This window comes from Tiliqua scincoides, chromosome 6, assembly GCF_035046505.1.
Source record: "Tiliqua scincoides isolate rTilSci1 chromosome 6, rTilSci1.hap2, whole genome shotgun sequence".
In the NCBI taxonomy this organism is placed as follows: Eukaryota; Metazoa; Chordata; class Lepidosauria; order Squamata; family Scincidae; genus Tiliqua; species Tiliqua scincoides.
The window spans coordinates 86,744,613-86,767,566 of NC_089826.1; the positions used below are offsets into that span (position 1 = coordinate 86,744,613).

Here is a 22,954-nt window from a genome sequence, read left to right on the forward strand (position 1 = left end):
GGAAAAATGCACCTGATAAATCAAGCCATTGTATATTGTGCCCTCCACATGGAAGACCCTCATCACATGCTACTCCAAACGCATAGTAAAAGCATGCGCCCACTTCTCTATTATGCACATGTCAGGCAAACTGGAGCAAGAGACGGTGATTTGTCTAAGATCACACAGTGAGTATCAAGGCTGAGGCGAAATTTGAACTTGGCCACAGACCTGTACTCCACTCACTGCACACCATACTGGCTGTAATCTGTGTGCAGGAAAGGAGTATTAAAATCTTGTTGCTGGACATGGATGGCATTTGCAGACCCTTCAATAGGGCTGAATACAAGAGAATCACGTTAGGAGACATTCCAGCCTTACGGCAATAAACGTAAGCAGGCTCATTACCTTGTACCCAATTTCAGGCAGTGCAGATTTATCCCACTCCTTCGGATAGTTCCGTTCTGAAGTCAGTGCTGAAGATGTTGCATGGTCTGCGTGGCTGTTCCCATGAAAGAGAAAGCCACGGGTGAAACTGTGCTCAGTGGTCATCCTTTCTCAACAGCCACATGACTGCCATCTCTGCTGGTTCAACTGCACTTCCGCACACTCCAGTTGCTTTGCATTCACACCTGCACTGACTTCTACATTTGAGATTACTGGTCCTCCAAATGTAACTATTCCTGCACGTTCTTTAATGCAGTGTTTTGCAACCTTCTTGAATTCAGGCCCCTTCTAAACTTACAGTCCTAGCAGACTGGAGCACTGGCAGAATGCATGCTCCACCAGTGCTAACTGCCTTATGGCAGTCGTGAAAAGCACTCTGACAACGTGCGGAGTTGCAGTTGCGGAAGTGCAACCCCACCCCCAGGCTGTGGACGCTTACCCTGGGTAAGCGAACAAATATTCCCTTACCCAGTGGGACCCCCACAGCTCCCCCCACCCCGATGCAGCAGTAGATATTTTGGCATTGATGCATTGTGGGGGAGATGCACTGGGCTGCTATTCAAGTTTAAGCCTGTCTGTTATTTACAAAGCTCAGAACACAGGAGCATTCAGAGGTCAGCCACTTGCTCTTTATACCAGGGGTGTCCAAAGTTTTTGGCAGGAGGGCCACATCATCTCTCTGACACTGTCAGGGGCCGGGGGGAAAAAGAATTAATTTACATTTAAAAATTTGAATAAATTTACATAAGTTTACATAAATTAATATACTAGAGGTGGAACTTATATGAATGAATGAAGGTCTTGCAATAGCTCAAGGCCTATAAAAGGCCTTTCACAAAGCAAGGCTGGCCTTTCCTTTGCTGCCACTACTGCATCACAGACATGAAACAGTAAGCAGTGCAGGAAGCCCTCATCCCACAGCTCACGCAAGAGGTTAAACAGTTGCCCTCATGCTGAGAGCAGTTGCGCCAGGCCAGTGCGGGCTCCAACAAATCTTTGGAGGACCAGAGGCTCATTGGAGACTGGGGGCTCCGTGAGGGCCGCACTGAGAGGCCTTGAGGGCTGCATGTGGCCCCAGGGCCAGGGTTTGGGCACCCCTGCTTTATACCATTGGGGCTGCTAGACAGAGGGAACTGCAGGCAATTCCATTCTTGAAACCACCACCACAGTCTGGATGGGATCAGGATTGAATTAATACACTGAGATTTCCTCAAGGTTATTGTCTTTATAAATAACTTGACTGCAAATTGATCAGTGATCCTTTAAGGAAGAATGGACAAGAAGAAAATGATAAAACTTAGGTGCAATATCTAGTAATGCCCAGCAGGTGGCAATGAGTAGCTACTTAAGAGAAAAAGCATGGCTGCATTAGTGAAGTTTGCAGGTTGGCCTGGCCCAACAAGAAACACAGACCTTATTGCTCATTACTTATGTACAAAGCCCCTGGGAGATGGACTGCCACATCAAGAGGCACCATTTCATCACAAGCATAGGCTGCTTTATAAAGCTAGTGTGAGGTTATACCCTTTTTTATTCTTTTCATCTTCAGCGGACACAAACTTGGGACGCCTCCGAAGCTCTCTCTGGGTCAGGTAGTACACATTTCTCTGGACCATATCTTAAAAAAAACACACACATATCTTTTTATGTAGTGTTTAGATGGCACCAACCAAAGTCTTTCTTGCATTCATATTTGGTTACCCAAAGTCTACTTGAATTTTCAGAACACTTTATGCCTGCAAGAGAATTCCGGAATTCACGAATTGTTTTCTATGCACCTTTACAGCTTCCTTGGAGCACTGCTCAAGAGGTCATTCCTGGTCACTCCTCTTAAAAATCAAAATGACTCACTTAGTATTGAATTTAGATATATTTAAATAGCCCAAAATGCTATATTCAAATATAGTGCTATAAATATATTTAAGTAGCTCAAAGTGGTAGACAGCAAATGGTACAAATTAAGAGTCTTTAAAATTGCAATATCGTCATATATTAGCAAAAACATCAACTTATTCAGTAATATGCCTTTACTAACAAATGACAAAGCAAGAAACTTTTAAAAGAATTGCAAGACAAGAGAGGAAATGCTCCTTATTTGGGAAACTATTGCTGAAAAGCCTTGAACACTCCCCCTCCCACTTTTCGAATTCATCAAGTTTTCATCAAGTTTTCGAATTCATCATGCTGCCAAATACCTTCACCTGAACTGATGAATGGCTCATGTGGATAGAACAAAAGAACATGAAAAGAGCCCTGCTGGATCAGGCAAAGATACATCTAGTCCAGCTTCCTATATCTTACACTGGCCCACCAGATGTCTCAGGAAGCACACGAGTCCAGAAGATTCCTGCATCCTGGTGCCACTCCCCTACACTTGGCATTATGAGATAGCCTACTTCTAGAATCAGGAGGCTGCATATAAGAACATAAAAAGAGTCCCACTGGATCAGGCCATAGGCCCAACTAGTCCAGCTTCCTTTATCTCACTATGGCCCACCAAATGCCTCAAGGAGCACACAAGACAACCAGAGACCCGAGTCCTGGTGCCATCCCTTGCATCCGGTATTCTGAGGTAGCCCACTTCTAAAATCAGGAGGTTGCACATGGCTTGTATGCTGTGATGGACTTTACCTCCATAAAATTGTCCAATCCCCTCTGAAAGGCATTATGGCCATACAGCATCACCACTTCCTGTGGCAAGGAATTCCACAAATTAATGTACATGGTGGGTAAAGGAATATTTTCTTTTGTTTGTTTTAACTCTCCTGACACTCAATTTTCATGGATGTCCCCTGGTTCAGAGATGGTCCCAGGAGAGTATGGAGAATACAGAAGTTCCAGATCCTGCAAGATTCTAAAGATTAAACTCCAGCACCCTGAATTAGACCCAGAAATACACAGGAAACCAGTGTGACTGGTACAGTAAATACACGCCCACCTTCCAACATCACCTAGAAGTTGAGTCACTGAATTCTGTACCAAAAGATGAGCGGAGCAAGTCTTTTCCATATTCTGGGTCTTCAGAGAGAAATCTGACCATACTACAGCAGGATTATACTGCTGACCATACTACAGCAAGTGGGAAACCCTGGCCTCTGAGCGGCCCGCTTGGAGGCAGGCTGTGCAGCATGGCCTTTCCCAGTTTGAAGAGACACTTGGCCAACAGTCTCAGGCAAAGAAGGAAGGCCCATAGCCAGGGAGACAGACCAGGGACAGACTGCACTTGCTCCGGGTGTGGAAGGGATTGTCACTCCCGGATTGGCCTTTTCAGCCACACTAGATGCTGTTCCAGAACCACCTTTCAGAGCGCGATACCAGAGTCTTTCGAGACTGAAGGTTGCCAACAACAGCAGGATTCCAGAAAAGCAGTCTTTGAGCCTCGTACTATCTTTAGACAATTAGCTGATAGCCATGAGGCTGAGCAGGAAGACCTTAAAGTTTACTTACTCACTTGGATCTTTAGCAGAACTGCTAAAGATGCCAAAAGAAGGCCAAGTCACTCTGAAGTAGTATTTGGGGAAGGAACTAATTACATTCTCTTTGCTCACCAGAGATAGCAGGGATTCCAGGCACATCCTATGTTTGGAAAAGCTTGCTGGTCAGAGGCAGTGGTAAGAAAGGATCATGCCAGACTTCCCTTTCCATCAGAGAATGGCTCTCCCCCCCCATTTCTTTGAGGGAAGGGCCTTTAGAAAAAGCACACAGCTAAAGTAAAAACTGCACAATCCTGTTAGTAATGCCAATGCTGCCTTACGACACCAAAATCTACACATCTTGGGGTTTGCACCCAAACAAGTAAGTGTTGAGCTTTTCATAAAATTATACAAATACTTTTGAAGGGGAAAAAGTACCAGCTTTAAAATGGGGAAGGAAAATCCTTCATGATTAGAAATTTTTTTGTTTGTTTTTTTCCAAGCTGCTTCCTAGAGAAAGTCTGAGATGACATATAACTTCATTCCATTTGATGAAACCTGTTTGCATTTTTAAAACTGGTAACAGCGCTAGTGGGATTGGATTTCACAACAGTGGGCGCCAGGGCACATGTGTACTGGAAGTATACTAGGGGGCAAGCTGGGGGTGCTCAGGGGCTCTTGTTTAGTGCACATGTGTTTGGAGAGGGATAGGGGAAGATCGGTGCTTCTCTAGTAAGCCTGGCTTCTAGTTGAGGCCCCTTCTACAATAGCCAATTGAGGTAAACAGGTACTACCTTTAAAGTTAATCTCATAATGCTGTGAGCCTGCATGAAACTGGACGCAGCCATCTGGATCTGCTAGGAATACATTTTCCAGGTCATCTGAACTTAAATTGGAGCCTGGGCGCTGTCCATCCTAGAAAGGGGAAATTTGAAAAAAATAACAGGTCAAGTTGCTAGATAACAGCCCAATCCTAACTTGCTGGGCATGCGGGGCTGCCACAAGCCAAATATGGCTGCCGCTGTACCCAGCATGCACCGGGCAGCTGGCTCCTCGGGGGAAGGAGACTTTCATCCCCTTGCCCTGGGTAAGGGAATGGGGCTACTTAATTCTGGGGCGGCTTTTGAGTCTCTGTGGAATCAAGGAGTCCTGTGTTGGGCGGCTCAGGATCTGGTGGAGTTGAGCTCTGCCGGTCCTGACCCCTTCCTCACCTCATCCCCACCCTCTCCCACCCCAGAACACCTCCCCCTGCCCCCACTCATCTCTCTGGCGGTCCAGGCAAGCTGCTGGGCTGCGAATTGCAGGCCCAGAACAGGAGCTGGCCCAGAACGGGCTCGCGCTGGGGTAGCTCTGGCAGTGGGCCTGCAGTAATGATCACAGACATGCCTTATGGCACGTTTGTGACACTGTGTGACAGCAGGAAGCCATCACACAGGGCTCTGGATTGGGCCCTTAGTTTGCTTCAGGTGCTCCTGTTATTGGCAAAAAAAACCTCCGAAAAGAGGGGCAACCCAAGCCCTTTTATGAAGTTCCCAATTCAAATTTGCACCTGTTCAAGAAAACCAAGATTTCCTACCCAATTCATTCTACTCACAAGAAATCCTACTGCAAAGGATCACACTGAAAAGATCATATATGTCCCAATAATTAACTTACAGCATTTCACCCCCCATGCCCTTTTAGTGAAACACACAACATAACAGGAGAATAGGTTCAAAATACTAAAGAGCAGTACAAACCCCTATGCCAGTGGTTCTCAAACAGGTGGGTCGCAACCCACCCGTTTGTGTAAAGTTCCCCCATCCCTTTAAGGGGCAGGTGAAGGGGAGACACAGCAAGGCAATCCCCAGGATCATGGTGCTAAGGGGGGGTGCTTTCCACTTACTTGTAAATAGGTAGGGCTGCAGCAGGTGTGGGGAGCCCTGTGCAGCTCTCCGCAAGGCTCCCCCAAATGGAGCAATTGCAAGGCACTTCTTCTTTGTAGGAGGTGTTTCCGATCTCTCCATTTGAAGATTCCAAGTCTTGGGAAGCCCTGCGCAGAGCTCCCTACACCTCCTGCAGCCTCCAGCAGCTCTACCTAGTTACAAGTAAATGGAAAGCACCCCCTCTTACTGACACAAACCTGGGGATTGCATTGCCACGCTAACCCCTCCCCCTCGAAGACTTACTGAGGGAGTAAAGCTCCCTTAAAGTTTAAGAAACGCTGCACTAGGAGTATATGCAAAGCATAGAGCAGAATCAGTTAAGGGTTCTTCTACTCTTTGAGGATCAGTTACATTGCCAAAGAAGGAGGGAGATTCAAGAAGGTCCTCAGTTGCCTCTCATCTCAATTCCTCCTCAGCTTTCCACATACCTGGGACAGGAGTATCTTTAAATGTAGGGGTAATTTGGACCTCTACTTCTATAGTTCCTGGAGAGTACAGGCTTTCTGGTGCAGAGGTTAGTGAGATATCACACTTTCTCCGTGGTTGTGTTTGAGAGCCTGAGCCTCTTCCTGGGCATGAGATTTCTCCCCAGAAGGCACCACCCCAATAGGCCAGATATCCCTGCAGCAAGCATTCCCCAGAGTGCCAGCAACCACCACTGCATACTGACCGGTTTCCCGTATTCAATCCACTGGCCCCGGTCATTCTTCCAGTACCAGAGCCATTTTGTTGTCATTACAAATGTGGCAGGTTGTGTGACAGAGGATGGTGTGGACAGGCGGCGAACTGGATTAATGTAAGAGAGCATGGTCTTGAAGTTTATGTTTAGGGTCGGAAAACTATGGGAACATGAAAGAGAGGGAGTGAGTGAGTGTCCAAATGAATATGAGTATTGATTATACAAAAGAAGAAACCACTAGATCAGGCCAAAGGCCCATTCCTTGCACCTGGCATTCAGAGAAAGGCTACGTCTAAAATGGATTTTTCCTCCATAGATCTGTCTAATCTGCATTAACAGGCCAGGTGCCATCACCACATCCTGCGGCAAGATGTTCCACACATTAATTACGTGCTGGGTAAAGAAACATTTCCTTTTGTCTGTTGTAACACTCCTACCATTCAATTTTAGTGAATTTCCCCTGGTTCTGGTATTGTGCAAAAGAAGGAGAATTTCTTTCTATCCACTCCATGCATAATTTTATCTCAATCATGTCTTCCTTCAGGTGCCTTCTTTCTAGGCTGGAGAGCTCCAAATGCTGTAGCTTGTTCTTTTAAGGGAGATGTCCTAGTTCACAAATCATTTTTGTCACTCACTACGTACTCAACCTTTCCTGTCTAATTAAGGACGCAATCCTAATGCACACTTGGAACAATGCAAGTTCCTTGCACCCGCCCAGGAGTTTTGCAAAAGTGTCATCAAGCACGTTTGCATCACTCCAGGGGAGATAGGCCAGTGCACATGTGCTGGCTTCCCCACGCAGATGCGAGCTCCAGGTCAGGTAAGAATGTGCTGTCCAAGCTTGCCCAGCGCAGGGGTCGGGGAGGGCAGGGAGGCAATTCAGGGTGGGTGGCAAGTGTTTCCAGGGGCGGGCAGGAGGCAGGGCACAATATGGTAGTTATGCCGGATCCTAACCCTTTCCCTGGCAACCCAGGACAGACCTGGGCTGCTCAGATTTGCACTGCTTCCTGAGGCGGCACAGATCCACTGGGGCTGCTGCCACTTTACCCAAAGTAAAAGAAGCAATTCCTCTTGCCCTGGCTGAGCTGCTTTCCTCCCCAATCCTGCCTTGGATGCAGTGCAGGCCTGCCAGCCTGCCTCCTCCAGGGCAGGTTAGGATTGGGCTGTAAGGAATTAGCAGTCTTCCACATTTATATCATCATTCCAGACCAAATTTGGATGGTGGTGAATGAGATGAGACTGGAAGACTCATCCACTAGGATACGACTATTTCCGAGCAACATTTACCTCCTCCCACCCCAACGAAAGTCAGCAGCAAAGACAGGAGTTCCAGTTTTGGGAGTCGTTCAAGGTGACCCTCTTAACTGCAAAATGAATTATTCTAGTATTTCTTAGAAACTGAACGCTTTCCACATGCGCTGCCTCCGACGCATTCTCAGCATCACCTGGCAGGACAAAGTTCCTAACAATACAGTCCTGGAACGTGCTGGAATCCCTAGCATGTACGCACTGCTGAAACAGAGACGCCTGCGTTGGCTCAGTCATGTCGTGAGAATGGATGATGGCCGGATCCCAAAGGATCTCCTCTATGGAGAACTCGCGCAAGGAAAGCGCCCTACAGGTAGACCACAGCTGCGATACAAGGACATCTGCAAGAGGGATCTGAAGGCCTTAGGAATGGACCTCAACAAGTGGGAAACCCTGGCCTCTGAGCGGTCTGCATGGAGGCAGGCTGTGCAGCATGGCCTTTCCCAGTTTGAAGAGACACTTGGCCAACAGTCTGAGGCTAAGAGGCAAAGAAGGAAGGCCCATAGCCAGGGAGACAGACCAGGGACAGACTGCACTTGCTCCTGGTGTGGAAGGGATTGTCACTCCCGGATTGGCCTTTTCAGCCACACTAGACGCTGTTCCAGAACTACCTTTCAGAGCGCGATACCATAGTCTTTCGAGGCTGAAGGTTGCCAATACAATACTAGTATTTCTTATATTTATGCCCTCAAAATTCTATATCTATTCTATATCTTCAGAGCTGACAGAGCTCCCTCACCTCTTTCTGGTGAGGGAGGTTTTTAAAAATTGCCGTTTCTTTTAAAATTTACAAGCATGTGTACATCTGTAAGACATCCTCAAAAATGAAAGCTTTGCTTCTGCTTGTGTAACATACTTTCCCATAAACTTTTTTTTTCCAGGTACGGCAAGGCTGGCTTTATACCTGGTAGTACTTGGGTCACAATAAGCTTTCTCAATTTCCTCCATGTTGGCACAGTCTTTCCATTCAACCCCAGACTGTATTTGCCATCGATAAGGCAGATGGTAGTGGACCATGCTGCAGTCATCTGCAAAAACAAGACATAAAAGAAAAGGGCCACAGGTTCTGTGAATCAATGAGCAGAAAACAGAAATGAAGCTTTAAAACAAAAAAAAGATATCTATTCTAAGAGATACAAAACAATACAAAAGAGAACAAAATCTCTCAGTCCTTAAAGCAGCCACAAAAACCACAGAAACAGCTTATAGAATACACCAGGGGTGAACAAACTTTTTGGCAGGAGGGCCACATCATCTCTCTGACACTGTGTCGGGGGCCGGGGAAAAAAGAATTAATTTAAATTACAAATTTGAATAAATTTACATAAATGAATATTAGAAATGGAACTTATATGAATGAATGAAGGTCTTGCAATAGCTCAAGGCCAGCTTTTCCTTTGCTGCCACTGTTGCATCATAGACTTGTAACAGTAAGCAGTGGAGGGAGGTCTTGTCCCACAGCTCACACAAGAGGTTGGCCATCATGCTGAGAGCAGTTGCGTCAGGCCAGCATGGGCTTCAGCAAGTCTCCAGAGGGCCAGAGGCTCACTGAAGACTGGGGGCTCCCAGCGGGCTGGATTGGGAGTCCTTGAGGGCCGCAAGAGGCCCTAGGGCCGGGGTTTGGGCACCCCTGGAATACACTACAGCTAAGAAAAACCAGCTGTGTCTTCAGTATTAACTTCAAAAAGTCTTCTGAAAAGGAACAGCTTCATGCACCTGCAGAAGTTGTCCTAAAACAGAGCTGCAGAACCTGGGTTCTGCCAGAGGTGACATCACAAAAGGTGAAGACCTCAGTGCGCCATTAGAAGAAAAATGCTGAAAATCGCTGTTATGAACCACGTCATTTAGGGCTTCATAGAGCCAACACCTTGGACTGGACACAGAAGCAAACAGGAAGACAGTACAAATGAGCTACAACTGGGGCCATTTATTCTCTGAATCCCATACCCATCAGGAGATAAGGCACCATTTTCCTGCACTAACTGCAGGTTCCAAATGCTTTTCAAGGATACAGCTTAGTTGACTAGTTGGGAGATTATCACGCACTGATGATGGTGGCCAGATCCTTACCCAAGAGGAAGCACTGTGGCCAGCCACCAGCCAAACTTGATAAAAGATGTGGTTAAACCCTGCTACCACCTAAAGAACAAGCAGCAGAGTAGATTCATGAAGCTCTCCAGACTACTAAAGCGTTCCTTCAATGAAATGTGATTTCATTCGTAACCAACAAAACCAGTGGTTCCCAAACTGTGCACCACAGTGCCCAAGGGCGTCATGGTGAACTCACAAGGACACCAGCTCTTGTGGGTGCCGCCATTTCGGTTGGAACGAGATTGCGTGCAATCTTGGGGGAGTGCTACTGGCCACCATGTCCTCCCACAGCACCACCACAACAGGCGCCTGTGACACTAAGGGCGCCATGACCAGGGTAAGTTTGGGAAATGCTGGTTAGACCAGCCCTCTTCTGACATTATACATGCAGGGAGACCAATATATAGTGGGGAGGGGGGCAAAGGAGTGAAAGTGCATCATTAGCCCTGCCCAGACCCCATGCTTACAGCATTTGTCACAGACTGATGACAAGATGGAATCATGGAGTACAGCCAAGGAGTAAAGCCTTGGAGCAGAGCAGAAGTCATCCATGTGCTACCCTTATGACCTCTGAGCTGTAAGGAGAACCACTGCGTCTATATGACCACATCATCTGTGGGCAGAGGAATTGGGAGCTGTGCTCCCCCCCCCATTCCAGTTGATTTGACACCCCCCCCCCCCCATGCTTCAGCACCTGGGTTCCCTTCTGCTGTTTCTGGGGTTGAGCCAAGTGGAAGAAATGTAAACTAATGGGCAAAATTGAGCTGAGGAGCTGTTCTTCCCCAAGTAAAACTCTGCCCCGAACTTGGCTGTTGAGAAGACTTACTTTTATTTTTGCAGAATCGCCACAAGTAGTGCAAACATATCTCATCACTTTTTGTTTTCTCGACCTTCTGAGAAGGTTTAAAAAGATCAGGTACTTTTGCACCTGTAAGAGAAAAGGGAAAAAGGTCCAGGGACAATTTATACATCCTGCACCTCAGAAAAGACACACAATTTGTTCTATCAAGAAGTAGGTTGTTGTATGTTCTAGGGAAGTGGTTCTCACACATTTAGCACCGGGACCCACTTTTTAGAATGGAATGGACCTGTCAGGACCCACCGGAACTGAGTTCATGACTGGAAGTGACATCATCAAGTACTTGGGGCAGGAGGTCTGGTCTAGAGCAGGGGTGTCCAAAGTTTTTGGCAGAAGGGCCACATCGTCTCTCTGACACTGTGTTGGTGGCCAGGGAAAAAAAAGAATTAATTTACATTTAAAATTTGAATAAATTTACATAAGTTTACATAACTGAATATATTAAAGATGAACTTATATGAATGAATGAAGGTCTTGCAATAGCTCAAGGCCTATAAAAGGCCTTGCACAAAGCAGGGCTGACCTTTCCTTTGCTGCTGCTCCTGCATCACAGATGTGAAACAGCAAGCAGTGGAGGAAGCCCTCATCCCACAGCTCACGCGAGAGGTCAAACAGTCGCCCTCACAATGAGAGCAGTTGCGTTGGGCCAGTGTGGGCTCCAACAAATCTCCGGAGGGCCAGAGGCTCATTTTAGACTAGGGGCTCCCTGAGGGCCGCATTGAGAGGCCTCGAGGGCCACAAGTGGCCCCAGGGCCCGGGTTTGGGCACCCCTGGTCTAGAGGGTAGAGCCTCCGTTAGCCCGAAGAGAACATCGGAAGGTTGCCAGTTTGAGGAAACAGCAGCTCCCAGAACAACTGAGAGTGGCGAGACCTTGAAGCAGCTGACAAGCAGTGCCAGAGGACTGGAGGATAGCAAATGTCACGCCTATTTTTAAAAAGAGAAAGAGGGGGGACCCAGGAAACTATAGGCTGGTCAGCCTAACATCCATACCGGGTAAGATGGTGGAATGCCTCATCAAAGACAGAATCTCAAAACACATAGACGAACAGGCCTTGCTGAGGGAAAGTCAGCATGGCTTCTGTAAGGGAAAGTCTTGCCTCACGAAACTTATAGAATTCTTTGAAAAGGTCAACAGGCATGTGGATGCGGGACATTATATATCTGGACTTTCAGAAGGCGTTCGACACGGTCCCTCACCAAAGGCTACTGAAAAAATCCACAGTCAAGGAATGAGAGGGCACATCCTCTCCTGGAGTGAGATCTGGTTGTAGACCAGGAAACAGAGAGTGGGTGTCAATGGGCAACTTTCACAATAGAGAGAGGTGAAAAGCGGTGTGCCCCAAGGATCTGTCCTGGGACCGGTGCTTTTCAACCTCTTCATAAATGACCTGGAGATAGGGTTGAGCAGTGAGGTGGCTAACTTTGCAGACGACACCAAACTTTTCCGAGTGGTGAAGACCAGAAGTGATTGTGAGGAGCTCCAGAAGGATCGCTCCAAACTGGCAGAATGGGCAGCAAAATGGCAGATGCGCTTCAATGTCAGTAAGTGTAAAGTCATGCACATTGGGGCAAAAAATCAAAACTTTAGATATAGGCTGATGGGTTCTGAGCTGTCTGTGACAGATCAGGAGAGAGATCTTGGGGTGGTGGTGGACAGCTCGATGAAAGTGTCGACCCAATGTGCGGCGGCAGTGAAGAAGGCCAATTCTATGCTTGGGATCATTAGGAAGGGTATTGAGAACAAAACAGCTAATATTATAATGCCATTGTACAAATCGATGGTAAGGCCACACCTGGAGTATTGCATCCAGTTCTGGTTGCCACAAGTCAAAAAGGACATAGTGGGAATGGAAAAGGTGCAAAAGAGGGCAACTAAGATTATTGCTGGGCTGGGGCACCTTCCTTATGAGGAAAGGCTACGGTGTTTGGGCCTCTTCAGCCTAGAAAAGAGACACCTGAGGGGGGACATGATTGAGACATACAAAATTATGCAGGGCATGGATAGAGAGATGCTCTTTACACTCTCACATAACACCAGAACCAGGGGACATCCACTAAAATTGAGTGTTGGGAGAGTTAGAACAGACAAAAGAAAATATTTCTTTACTCAGCCTGTGGTTGGTCTGTGGAACTCCTTGCCACAGAATGTGGTGACGACTTCTGGCCTGGACACCTTTAAAAGGGGATTGGACAAATTTCTGGAGGAAAAATCAATTACGGGTTACAAGCCATGATGTGTATGTGCAACCTCCTGATTTTACAAATGGGCTATGTCAGATGCAAGGGAGGGCACCAGGATGAGGTCTCTTGTTATCTGGTGTGCTCTTTGGTGGGCTGCTGTGAGATACAGGAAGCTGGACTAAATGGGCCTATGGCCTGATCCAGTGGGGCTGTTCTTATGTTCTTATGACAAGTCGAGCTGAGTGATTCCACCTGCTCTTGGTGTGAGCAAGAAGCATCTTCTTGCAGGAGGGTCTGGTCTGGGCAGGAGGTCTGGGCAGGAGGTCTGGTCTAGAGGGTAGAGCCTCCATTTGCCTGAAGATTAACATCCACAAGGTCGCCAGTTCGAGGCCATCGGCACCGTGCGACCTTGAAGCAGCCGGCAAGCTGCAGCTGAGCTGTTCCATCTGCTCGGAGCGTGGGAGGATGGAAGCCAGAATGTTAAACCAGATCGGAGTGTAACATCTTGAATGTGGTGGTTCTTGAAAGAGAGAACCTTCTTTCAATTTGTAAAAATCCCTGCGTGGATTTAATAAGCCTGCCTGTGTAAACCGCCTTGAATAAAGTCTTGAATAAAGACCAAGAAAGGCGGTATATAAATACTGTATATTATTATTATATTATTTATCTTGGCTGCCCTCCATGTGAGAGATGGAGCTGCTTGTCAGCCTGTGTGGGAGAATTGGAGGCCGGAAGTGAGAACAAACCAGGAAGATCCATTCTGAAATGTTGTTGGTTCTTGAAAGAGAAAACCTCTATGATTGTAAAAATCCCCCTGAAGGATTTAGAAACGCCTGCCTATGTAAACTGCCTTGAATGAAGTCAGAGGAGTAATTCGATGACCAGAAAGGCGGTATATAAATACTCAATTATTATTATTATCAAGTAGGAAAATTTTTAAGAATCCTAGGCTGTAATCCTACCCACACTTACCCAGGAGTATGTCCCATTGACTATCATTGTTAAAAACATATACATGGTAGCCTGTTCAAAGTACAGACCTGTAACATTTCCCCAAATGCAGTCACATTCCACGGCAGCATTGGTTGGCAACCTTCAGTCTCGAAAGACTATGGTATAAGCCTACAGCACCCAGTATTCCCAGGTGGTCTCCCATCCAAGTACTAACCAGGCCTGACCCTGCTTAGCTTCCGGTTTTGCAGGGAGCCTCACCACGCCATGCTAGCGGCCCTTAAAAAATAAAATATTGACATGAATGGGGGCCCACCTGATAATGGCTTGGGACCAACCTAGTGGGTCCCGACCCAGTTTGATAAACAGTGTTCTAGGGCACTGTTTCTCAAACTGTGGGTCACGACCCACTTGGTGGGTCCCGACCTGAGGTCAGGTGGGTCACGTTAAGATGCACACTGCCATCTTAGAAACTGGCAAATTAGGCATGCGGTACCATCTTCGAAGCTGGAATTGCTTCACCTAAGCATGCTCCGTATGTACAACACCATGTATGAAGCTGGCAAACTAGGCAGCTTCCTGTATCTCACAGCAGCCCACCAAATGCCCCAGGGAGCACACCAGATAACAAGAGACCTGCAAGGCTTCCTGGGAATTGTAGTTAAGAACATAAGAACAGCCCCACTGGAGCAGGCCATAGGCCCATCTAGTCCAGCTTCCTGTATCTCACAGCAGCCCACCAAATGCCCCAGGGAGCACACCAGATAATAAGAGACCTGCAAGGCTTCCTGGGAATTGTAGTTAAGAACATAAGAACAGCCCCCACTGGAGCAGGCCATAGGCCCATCTAGTCCAGCTTCCTGTATCTCACAGCGGCCCACCAAATGCCCCAGGGAGCACACCAGATAACAAGAGACCTGCAAGGCTTCCTGGGAATTGTAGTTAAGAACATAAGAACAGCCCCACTGGAGCAGGCCATAGGCCCATCTAGTCCAGCTTCCTGTATCTCACAGCGGCCCACCAAATGCCCCAGGGAGCACACCAGGTAACAAGAGACCTGCAAGGCTTCCTGGGAATTGTAGTTAAGAACATAAGAACAGCCCCACTGGAGCAGGCCATAGGCCCATCTAGTCCAGCTTCCTGTATCTCACAGCGGCCCACCAAATGCCCCAGGGAGCACACCAGATCACAAGAGACCTCATCCTGGTGCCCTCCCTTGCATCTGGCATTCTGACATAACCCATTTCTAAAATCAGGAGGTTGCGCATACACATCATGGCTTGTACCCCGTAATGGATTATTATGCCACATTGCATTGCAAAGAGAGGCTGACCACAGGTGTGTGTGATCTCCTTTGTTAACTAGAAACCTGGGATCTATCAACAGGTACAAGTCACCAAATGGCAACTCGGGAGCAAAGCTAGTGACAGTTACCAGTTGCACCCCATCTGACACAGACCCATGGTTGGCACACCATGAAGTTATGTGAGGTAGACTGCACCAGGGTGACTGGTGGAAGGAGCAGTGGATTTGGGGCACCCTGCACCCCAAGTCTGCCACCACCTCCCTCCAGCCCACTGCAAAAGGAAACCACCTTAATCTGCTCCCTGTTCACTAAACAAAGGCAGGAATTAGATCATCCCCTTCCTTTCCTGTGCTCTGCATTCACATGAGATTTAGAGGGACACATTCCTTCCGGAAGTCGAGTGTGGCCTCCCAGTTTCTACAAAAGCCTCCTACACATGACCAGAAGCCACTTCTGGTTTACGCTGGCAACTTCTGGTCATGTCTGGAAGGTATCCTGAGGTGCAAGGAGGTCCTCTGCAGTGTGAGCTCAGCATCCACAGAAGCTCAAACCTGCAGGTCTGCCGATAAGGAGGGCCCATCTGTATACTGAGAAACATTACCAGGGATTGTCAGCAGGGACATGTGAATGTCAACCTAATCCAAACCTTGGGACAGTCCCTGTAACACATATAGCAATAGATAAATTAAAGGTGGGTTCTGTGTTGCATGTTGAGGTTGAAGCTCAGCCTTGAATCTGGAAAGGTTGAAAGTCTCTGGAGCAGAGATACAGATGCTCTGCCTGAGACCCACAACCCACTTGGGTTCCATGCTGAAAAGCAGATTAGCTCACCTAAGCTCAGATGTAGTTCCTCAGGATAAATTTTCACATAAGTCTGCTCAGGGCTTCGGTTCAGGAGAAGAGATGTCTTCACAGAAGTCTGCTCAGGGTTTAGGTTCTGGAGAGGGGTCTTCACAGGAGCCTGCTCAGGGTTTAGGTTCTGGAGAGGGGTCTTCACGGGAGCCTGCTCAGGGCTTTGGTTCAGGGGATGGGTCTTCACATAAGTCTGCTCAGGGCTTCGGTTCAGGGGATGGGTCTTCACATAAGTCTGCTCAGGGCTTCGGTTCAGAAGAAGAGAAGTGTTCACAGAAGTCTGCTCAGGGTTTAGGTTCTGGAGAGGGGTCTTCACAGGAGCCAGATCAGGGTTTGGGTTCAGGGGATGGGTCTTCACATAAGTCTGCTCAGGGCTTCGGTTCAGAAGAAGAGAAGTGTTCACAGAAGTCTGCTCAGGGTTTAGGTTCTGGAGAGGGGTCTTCACAGGAGCCTGCTCAGGGTTTAGGTTCAGGAGAAGAGAAGTCTTCACAGAAGTCTGCTCAGGGTTTAGGTTCTGGAGAGGGGTCTTCACAGGAACCTGTTCAGGGTTTTGCATACCTGCACAGGCTGCATTCAGGAGATTGTATTCCTCCTGATCTCCAGTATCTGGTTTATCACTTCCTCCACTTGTTGCTGGTCTGGGGGTGGACAAATACCCTAAAGGAAAAGAGATGTGATTGAAAGGCAGAGAACAGAACATGGAACTTTCTAGGAGAGTGCCTTCTCCTCGGACTAAAGAGGACATCCTGACTGGGTTAACTCCTTCCCAACAGACTCTGGAAACAGAGCTAATCTAGCAGACTTCCTGTTTCCACTGGTGGAGGAGAATCCCTTCCAGTTCAAGACAGGGGCGGATCCAGAGCTTGTATTGGGGGGGGGGGGTCCTGAGCTCTAGCTTAACTCCAGAGCCCAGGTGAACCAAGCAGATAAACCTGGACTCCCATCTGGACTTGGAGCCCTGATCTACCTGCCAGGTAGACCATGGCTCCTAGTTGAACAGTGGCATCCATGGCCAAGATTTGCTGTGTGGGTAGACCTGGGCTCCCAGTCTGACTGCTCCGGCGGATGCCCTGCCCAGGGCACTCCCTTTTCTCCCAATTTCTGCTCCCCATTCCAGCGAGTGCCCTTAAATTTACTTACAAGTTAAAGGTGTTTGGGTCCACAGAGTTAGATATACCATTTATCATCATTATAAAATGAAATCAGTAATGCTCAGAATGGCACATTTGCATAGGATATTTTTCAGGGACTATAATCAGCGCATCAAATCCTGCAAGCTAGTCAAAAAAAACACCACCTTCTTTTCTGGGGTTCAGCCCCCTATATTTCTAGTTTTGCATTTGACATCAGCACAGAATATGCCCAGAAAATGACCCTGCCCTCACACCATATTTAAATCAGACTCAAAACAAGGGTGCGGCTAATCAGTTACAAACACTTCCAAACAGGATCATTCAGTGGAATTTCTGCTTCTTCAACAAGCCCAGACCACACTTAATGTGAAAAGCCTGCTCTGGGAACTTAATGTGGAAAGCCACAGATCTCCTATGCCTTTAACAATGACATTCTACGAAGGACAAGAATTCAGCAGTTGCTCTTTTAGCACCAAGGCCCAGCTAATCTAATTAAGGGCCAATCCTAACCAACTTCCCAGCACCGGTACAGGCGCAATGCAGCCCCAAGGTAAAGGAACACGTGTTGGCCTCAGTGATGGCCCTTCCACTGCAGGATGCTGTGCACGCCCCACTGGTACGATTGCACCAGTGCTGGAAAATTGGATAGGATTGGGTCCCAGATAGGAAAGACTGGGATTCTCTCATCATGGCAAAAGGAACAGAGAAGAACTTCAAGAGCTGCCCTCCTTTCTCCTCCTCCCAGTTTCACCATGAAACATCCTTTTTTCCTCACTCACCCCCCTTTCATGGGGATGCTTAACATCCAACATGGGAGTGAACTGAAAAGGAACGTTTGCTCACGCTTTGACTTTTCAGTTGGTTCTAGTGTGTGTGTGTGTTTCCTCCAACAGCTCCAGTTGGCTAATTGCAGTTCTTGCCAATGGAGGATGGAGGCAACAGGCAACTGTCTGAGAGCCCAATCTTATCAGTGCAATCTTATGCAATCTTACTACTCAGAAGTAAGTCTAATTATAGTCAAAGGGGCTTACTTCTAGGTAAGTGTGGAGAGGATGGCAGCCTGTGTCTCCATACTAGAGTGGTAGGACTCAATTTCAGCCACAGAAAGGCTGCAGTCGACTGTCCATTTCCACTGTGCAGGGACCTCTTTCTCTCTCAAAAGCCGCCCCAGACAACCCTCCCTCTCGCCTAGACTTTGCCTGGGGCGGGCTCCTTTGCAGCCAGCTAATGTACCTGAGGCCACTCTGAAAAGATGGAATAGAAACTAGGGAAGAACTGCCTGTTTGCAGCCTGTGGGAGGGAGGAAAATGTCCTTAGTGGGGCCAGTTGATTTTAGGCTGCACTCCTATAAGACCCATTGAAGACAATGGGACTTACTGCTGAGTAGACCTGCTCAGTGCAGCAACATCGCTCTCTGCACCAGGACGTCTTGCAAATCAACTCTGCTTTAAAAAGAAATTGGATGATGGGGATTGGGGGACAAGGCTCCAGAAGGAGCCTGATGAGTGCTGGCTAGCCACGGAGCTTGATAACAAGGGGATGGCAAAGGAGGAGCAGCCAGAGCAACTGAACAGGAGTTAGTGGCTTAGGGGGTGGGGGAAAGCCACTTCGCCCCCCCCCAAACATGAGGTAGCTCACAGAAAATGTCACGAGGCAGCACTGGGCTGCCAATGCAACCAAAAAAACCCAAAACCCATTTTGTTTGCCCTCTGCTATTACCCTTCCCCACTAGCTTAACAGCTTTGGGGGGGGGGCATGCACCTATGGCCCCTCCTTGGATCCACCCCTGGTTCAAGGTAAGCTGAAATTAGAACTGGGCTTTGAGCTCCCTCACAATGGCTGTTGCTGAATCTGGCTACTGAATTAAATACAAAATCCGATTGTCAACTTGAGATGTGCATCACATGAAAAACCAGCACATTACATATTTGGAATATGCCGACCCAGACAGACAAAAATGTCAGCCCTCCCCCCCCCCCCAGACACACACAATGACTTCACTGCAATATGGAAAAGAACCCTGAAGTTCACAAACTCCATGGACAAAGAAATTGGATCCTAAGATGGTTAGTTCTGGCAAGCTGTATAAAACTTGCATAACAAGGAACCAGGATCTATGGATGGTAGAACAACCGCTCCCCTAAAGAGCTTTGCCATGCTTCTTGAAGACAGAATTGACAGCACAGTAGCCCCAGAGAGAATCAGAGAATGCTGGACTTAATACATCTCTTAATGGAACACGGACAACAATTTTGCTCAAAACCTCTATGAGCAAGGCTAATGTCTCCTGTAAGGCTGGAAGGCTCTGCAGAGTCTTCACTTTTGCAGGAAGCAACCCAATTCACTTCACAGAATTCATCTGGCTTGCCAGGAAGCCAGAAAAATGTTGACCACCTTCTCTAAGCATACCAAACCAAGGAACCAGAACCATCAATCCCCTGCAGCTAAATGGAATCACTCCAGAGTCAGTGACATCTTGCAATTTTGAAAATCTGCTTCCACCAATTTCACTATGCTCAAGAACCAAAGCCAGCCAGCCAGCCAGCCAGGAATCAAACAACACACCTGCACACACTCGATCAGGATCCCCTCAAAAAAGGGGCACAGAGTGAGAAACAGAATACTGAGGCCCAGTGGGGAGATTCAAAGGGGAAAAATCATATTTCTTAACACACCTGAGTTTTCTATCACAAGAGTTTTTGTTCTGAGTTTGGAGTCCACAAGAGTAGCATCACCGGAAGTTTGCTCGTGTGTGTGTTCTTTCCGATACCCGGCACGTGGCTTTACTCTTTGTACATGGACCGCAGGCCTGGGGCCTGAGGAATAATCCAAAAGAAGGGACAAGAGATTCAGAAGAAGAGAAAAGATGCATTTCTATATCAGATTGTGTGCAGGGGTGCAGGCAATTAAGGGCCCAATCCAGAGCCCAGCACGCCAGCTTACTGCCGCGGGCACTCTTGCAAACGTGCTGTAATGCATGTCTGTGAGCCTGACAACAGGCCCATTGCTGGAACTAGCCCTGCGTGAGCCCACACTGGGCCAGCTCCAGTGCTAGGCCCGCGTTCTACTGCTTGGTGCCAATCTGGGCCAGGGCGGGGGGGTCGGGGAGGGCAGGGAGAAGGTGTTGGTGGGGGAGGGACCAGCGGAGCTCAGCTCCACCGAATCCTGGGCCCTGTGTCCGACACGGGACTCCTTGATTCTGCGCCAGCTCATGAGCTGCTGCAGAATCGAACAGCCCACTGTGGGGTTACTTACCCGTCCCCTTCCCCCAAAGAGCTACCACGGGCTGCCTGGCGTGTGTAGGATCCTGCAGTAGCGCCATGGCAGCCTTGTACGCCAGGCAGCTCAGGACTGGACTGTCATTCTGCCCTCACGGCTCTCATGATATCCAAGTGCTCACCTTTTTGTAGGCGTATCTCTTTGAACAGCGCAAGAGTCTTGTGCTCACAAATTCTCTGGATATTCCAAGCCACTTTATCGTCCACCCCTTCGGCAAGGAGCAGTTTCAGTGCAGTTGGATTCACGAGGCTATGAGACCTCTTGCATAGGGGAAACCGACACTCTCCTCTGAGAAAATAGTGGCAAATGTGCAGCTTAGGGCAATTCTCTTGCAGGGAACAATTCCCGTCCCCTTTGTTGTAGGCTCTGCATACCTGGAAAAAGGAAAAGGAGATATACGTTGGCACTTTCAACACTACTGGGTTGCTCTGAACTACAAATAAAGTTAGTAAATACAATTTGTATTCATAGAATATCCTTAGAATCCATTTTAAACATTGCAGTACAGTCTGGTCATTTTACCAAGAACTGCACTCAAGTATCCTTTCATATTTAAATTATAAGAATCCTCTTGATTCCTCCACCATTTTGTGGGATCAAGGCCCTTTGTAGTCCAGCGAGCTGGGCTCAATCACGCACATAAAAAAACCCAGTCAAGCCACAGAATCCAAGTAAGAAAGCCCAGCCAAGCAATAGAATCCCAGTTTGTTAAAGAGTGGCAGACTTCCACCCCTTACACTTGCAGATATTTTTTTCACTATCCATTCATTGGAAGTTGCATGCAATTTTTATTACTATTTTATTCTTTTCAGTCCGAAATGAATGGAATGCTTCTAGTTGGGACCTAACTATTGTTCTGTGAACAGTAACTTTTGTCTTTACCAAGCAATTCGCCCGAAATTTTCAGGCATTCTACTCCTCCTCCGAGGGATTAGATTTGTCAAATTTCAGACCCAACCTCTCTGGGCTTCAGAAAGTCTCCTGGATGTGACTGGATTGTGCTTCTAGTAGCACCTGGGAGGTCAGGAGGGGCCCCCCACTGCGGGTTCAGAACCTGTGGTGAGTCAAATCCATGGGTTTGGAACTCACTAATTAAAAGGGCCCACACTTGGGCATTCTTTAATATTCTGCATTAGTTAATTGTTAGTTCAAAATTATTATCCCAAGTAAGAAAAGAAAGCATGGCAAGAAGTTTGCTTAGTAGCTTAGCACAAACAAACAACAAACCAAAATGTCAACACTGGAAAGAAAAAAAAACTACCTGTACAAAGTGCAGCCCTTTCACATCTAGTTAACAAAGCATTTTCTCTGTACAGGAACAGCACATTTATTTATTTACTATATTTCTATCCTGAAAGCACACAAGGTGGCTAGCAGCTAGTTACAAACAAGCTAGGGCAGTGGTGGCGAACCTATGGCATGCGTGCCAGAAAGGGCACTCAGAGCCATCTCTGTGGGCACGTGGCGCTGAGCCAGGCAGCCTGGAGAGGGGCGATGAAGCTGCATGTCACTTTAAAGAGAACGGAGGCTGGGGAGGGCGGAGGGCGGACTGTTTCCCTCTGCCCCCTGAGCTCACTGCCCTCCTCTCCCTTCACTCTGTTGCCGCCCCCACCTGCCCCATTGGTTTCCCTTTTCAATTTTGCCCACTCTTCATGCTTAAGGTCCCTGTTTTTTCCCTTCCCCAACAGGCTCAGCCAATCAGCATCCAGCAGGCTCCTGGCTTTTCCTTTGGAATGGCTCAGGGGCCTTCACTGGCTGACCACCTTTGCAGCCCGCCTTCCTGTAAGCAGCTCCGCACGTTTCCTCCACAGCAAAGGCACAGCTGGGGGTGAGCAGCACAGGCAGAGACAAGTCCTGTGTGTCTACTCAGAAGTAAGCCCCATTACAGTGGATGAGGCTTACTCCTAGGAAAGAGTGCCTGGGACTGGAGCCTTAGAGTCCGCTCCTGGGCATGTCTACTCAAAAATTAGCCCCATTACAGTGGATGAGGCTTACTCCCAGGAAAGAGTGCCCGGAATTGGAGCCTTGGGGCCTGCTCCTGTGCGTATCTATTCAGAAGTAAGCCCCATTAGAGTCAATGAGGCTTACTCCCAGGAAAGAGTGGCTGGGATTGCAGCCTTGGAGCCCACTTCTGTGTGGGGGGATTTTTTAAAAAAAGTTATTTTCTTGTTTGAGAAAATGAGCAGTGGCATGGTCTTGCAGCCACCCCCTCCCTGCCAATATTTCATTACCCAGCATGTAATTAGTCTGTGGAACTCTTTGCCACAGGAAGCAGTGATGACAACTTTCTAGAGAAAAAGATCATTACGGGTTACAAGTAATAATAGATAAAAAATGTTAATATATGAGTTGTTTTTTCTAAACTAAAACCTCAGTATTCAGGTTAAATTGCCGTGTTGACACTTTGTGATAAATAAGTGGGTTTTGGGTTGCAGTTTGAGCACTCGGTCTCTAAAAGGTTCGCCATCAATGGGCTAGGGCAACGTTCCTCAAACTGTGGGATGGGACCCACTAGGTGGGTCATGAGCCAATTACAGGTGGGTAGCCATTC

At 47.7% G+C, this 22,954-nt stretch overlaps 1 protein-coding gene across 2 annotated transcripts in view; it reads right to left on the minus strand.

The window, feature by feature from the left end:
* The window catches only part of LOC136655621 (protein mono-ADP-ribosyltransferase PARP12-like), a 49,602-nt gene that overhangs the window by 8,118 nt on the left and 18,530 nt on the right, over positions 1-22,954 (minus strand). For both annotated transcript variants that reach the window (XM_066632204.1, XM_066632203.1), the window contains exons 3-11: positions 20,525-20,777; positions 19,800-19,940; positions 15,971-16,648; positions 10,669-10,770; positions 8,656-8,779; positions 6,435-6,603; positions 4,634-4,754; positions 1,951-2,044; positions 388-481 (exon numbers count right to left, since the gene is read on the minus strand). In XM_066632204.1, the coding sequence (XP_066488301.1) occupies positions 388-481; positions 1,951-2,044; positions 4,634-4,754; positions 6,435-6,603; positions 8,656-8,779; positions 10,669-10,770; positions 15,971-16,648; positions 19,800-19,940; positions 20,525-20,777 (1,776 nt within the window). The remainder of the gene's footprint in view (positions 1-387; positions 482-1,950; positions 2,045-4,633; positions 4,755-6,434; positions 6,604-8,655; positions 8,780-10,668; positions 10,771-15,970; positions 16,649-19,799; positions 19,941-20,524; positions 20,778-22,954) is intronic.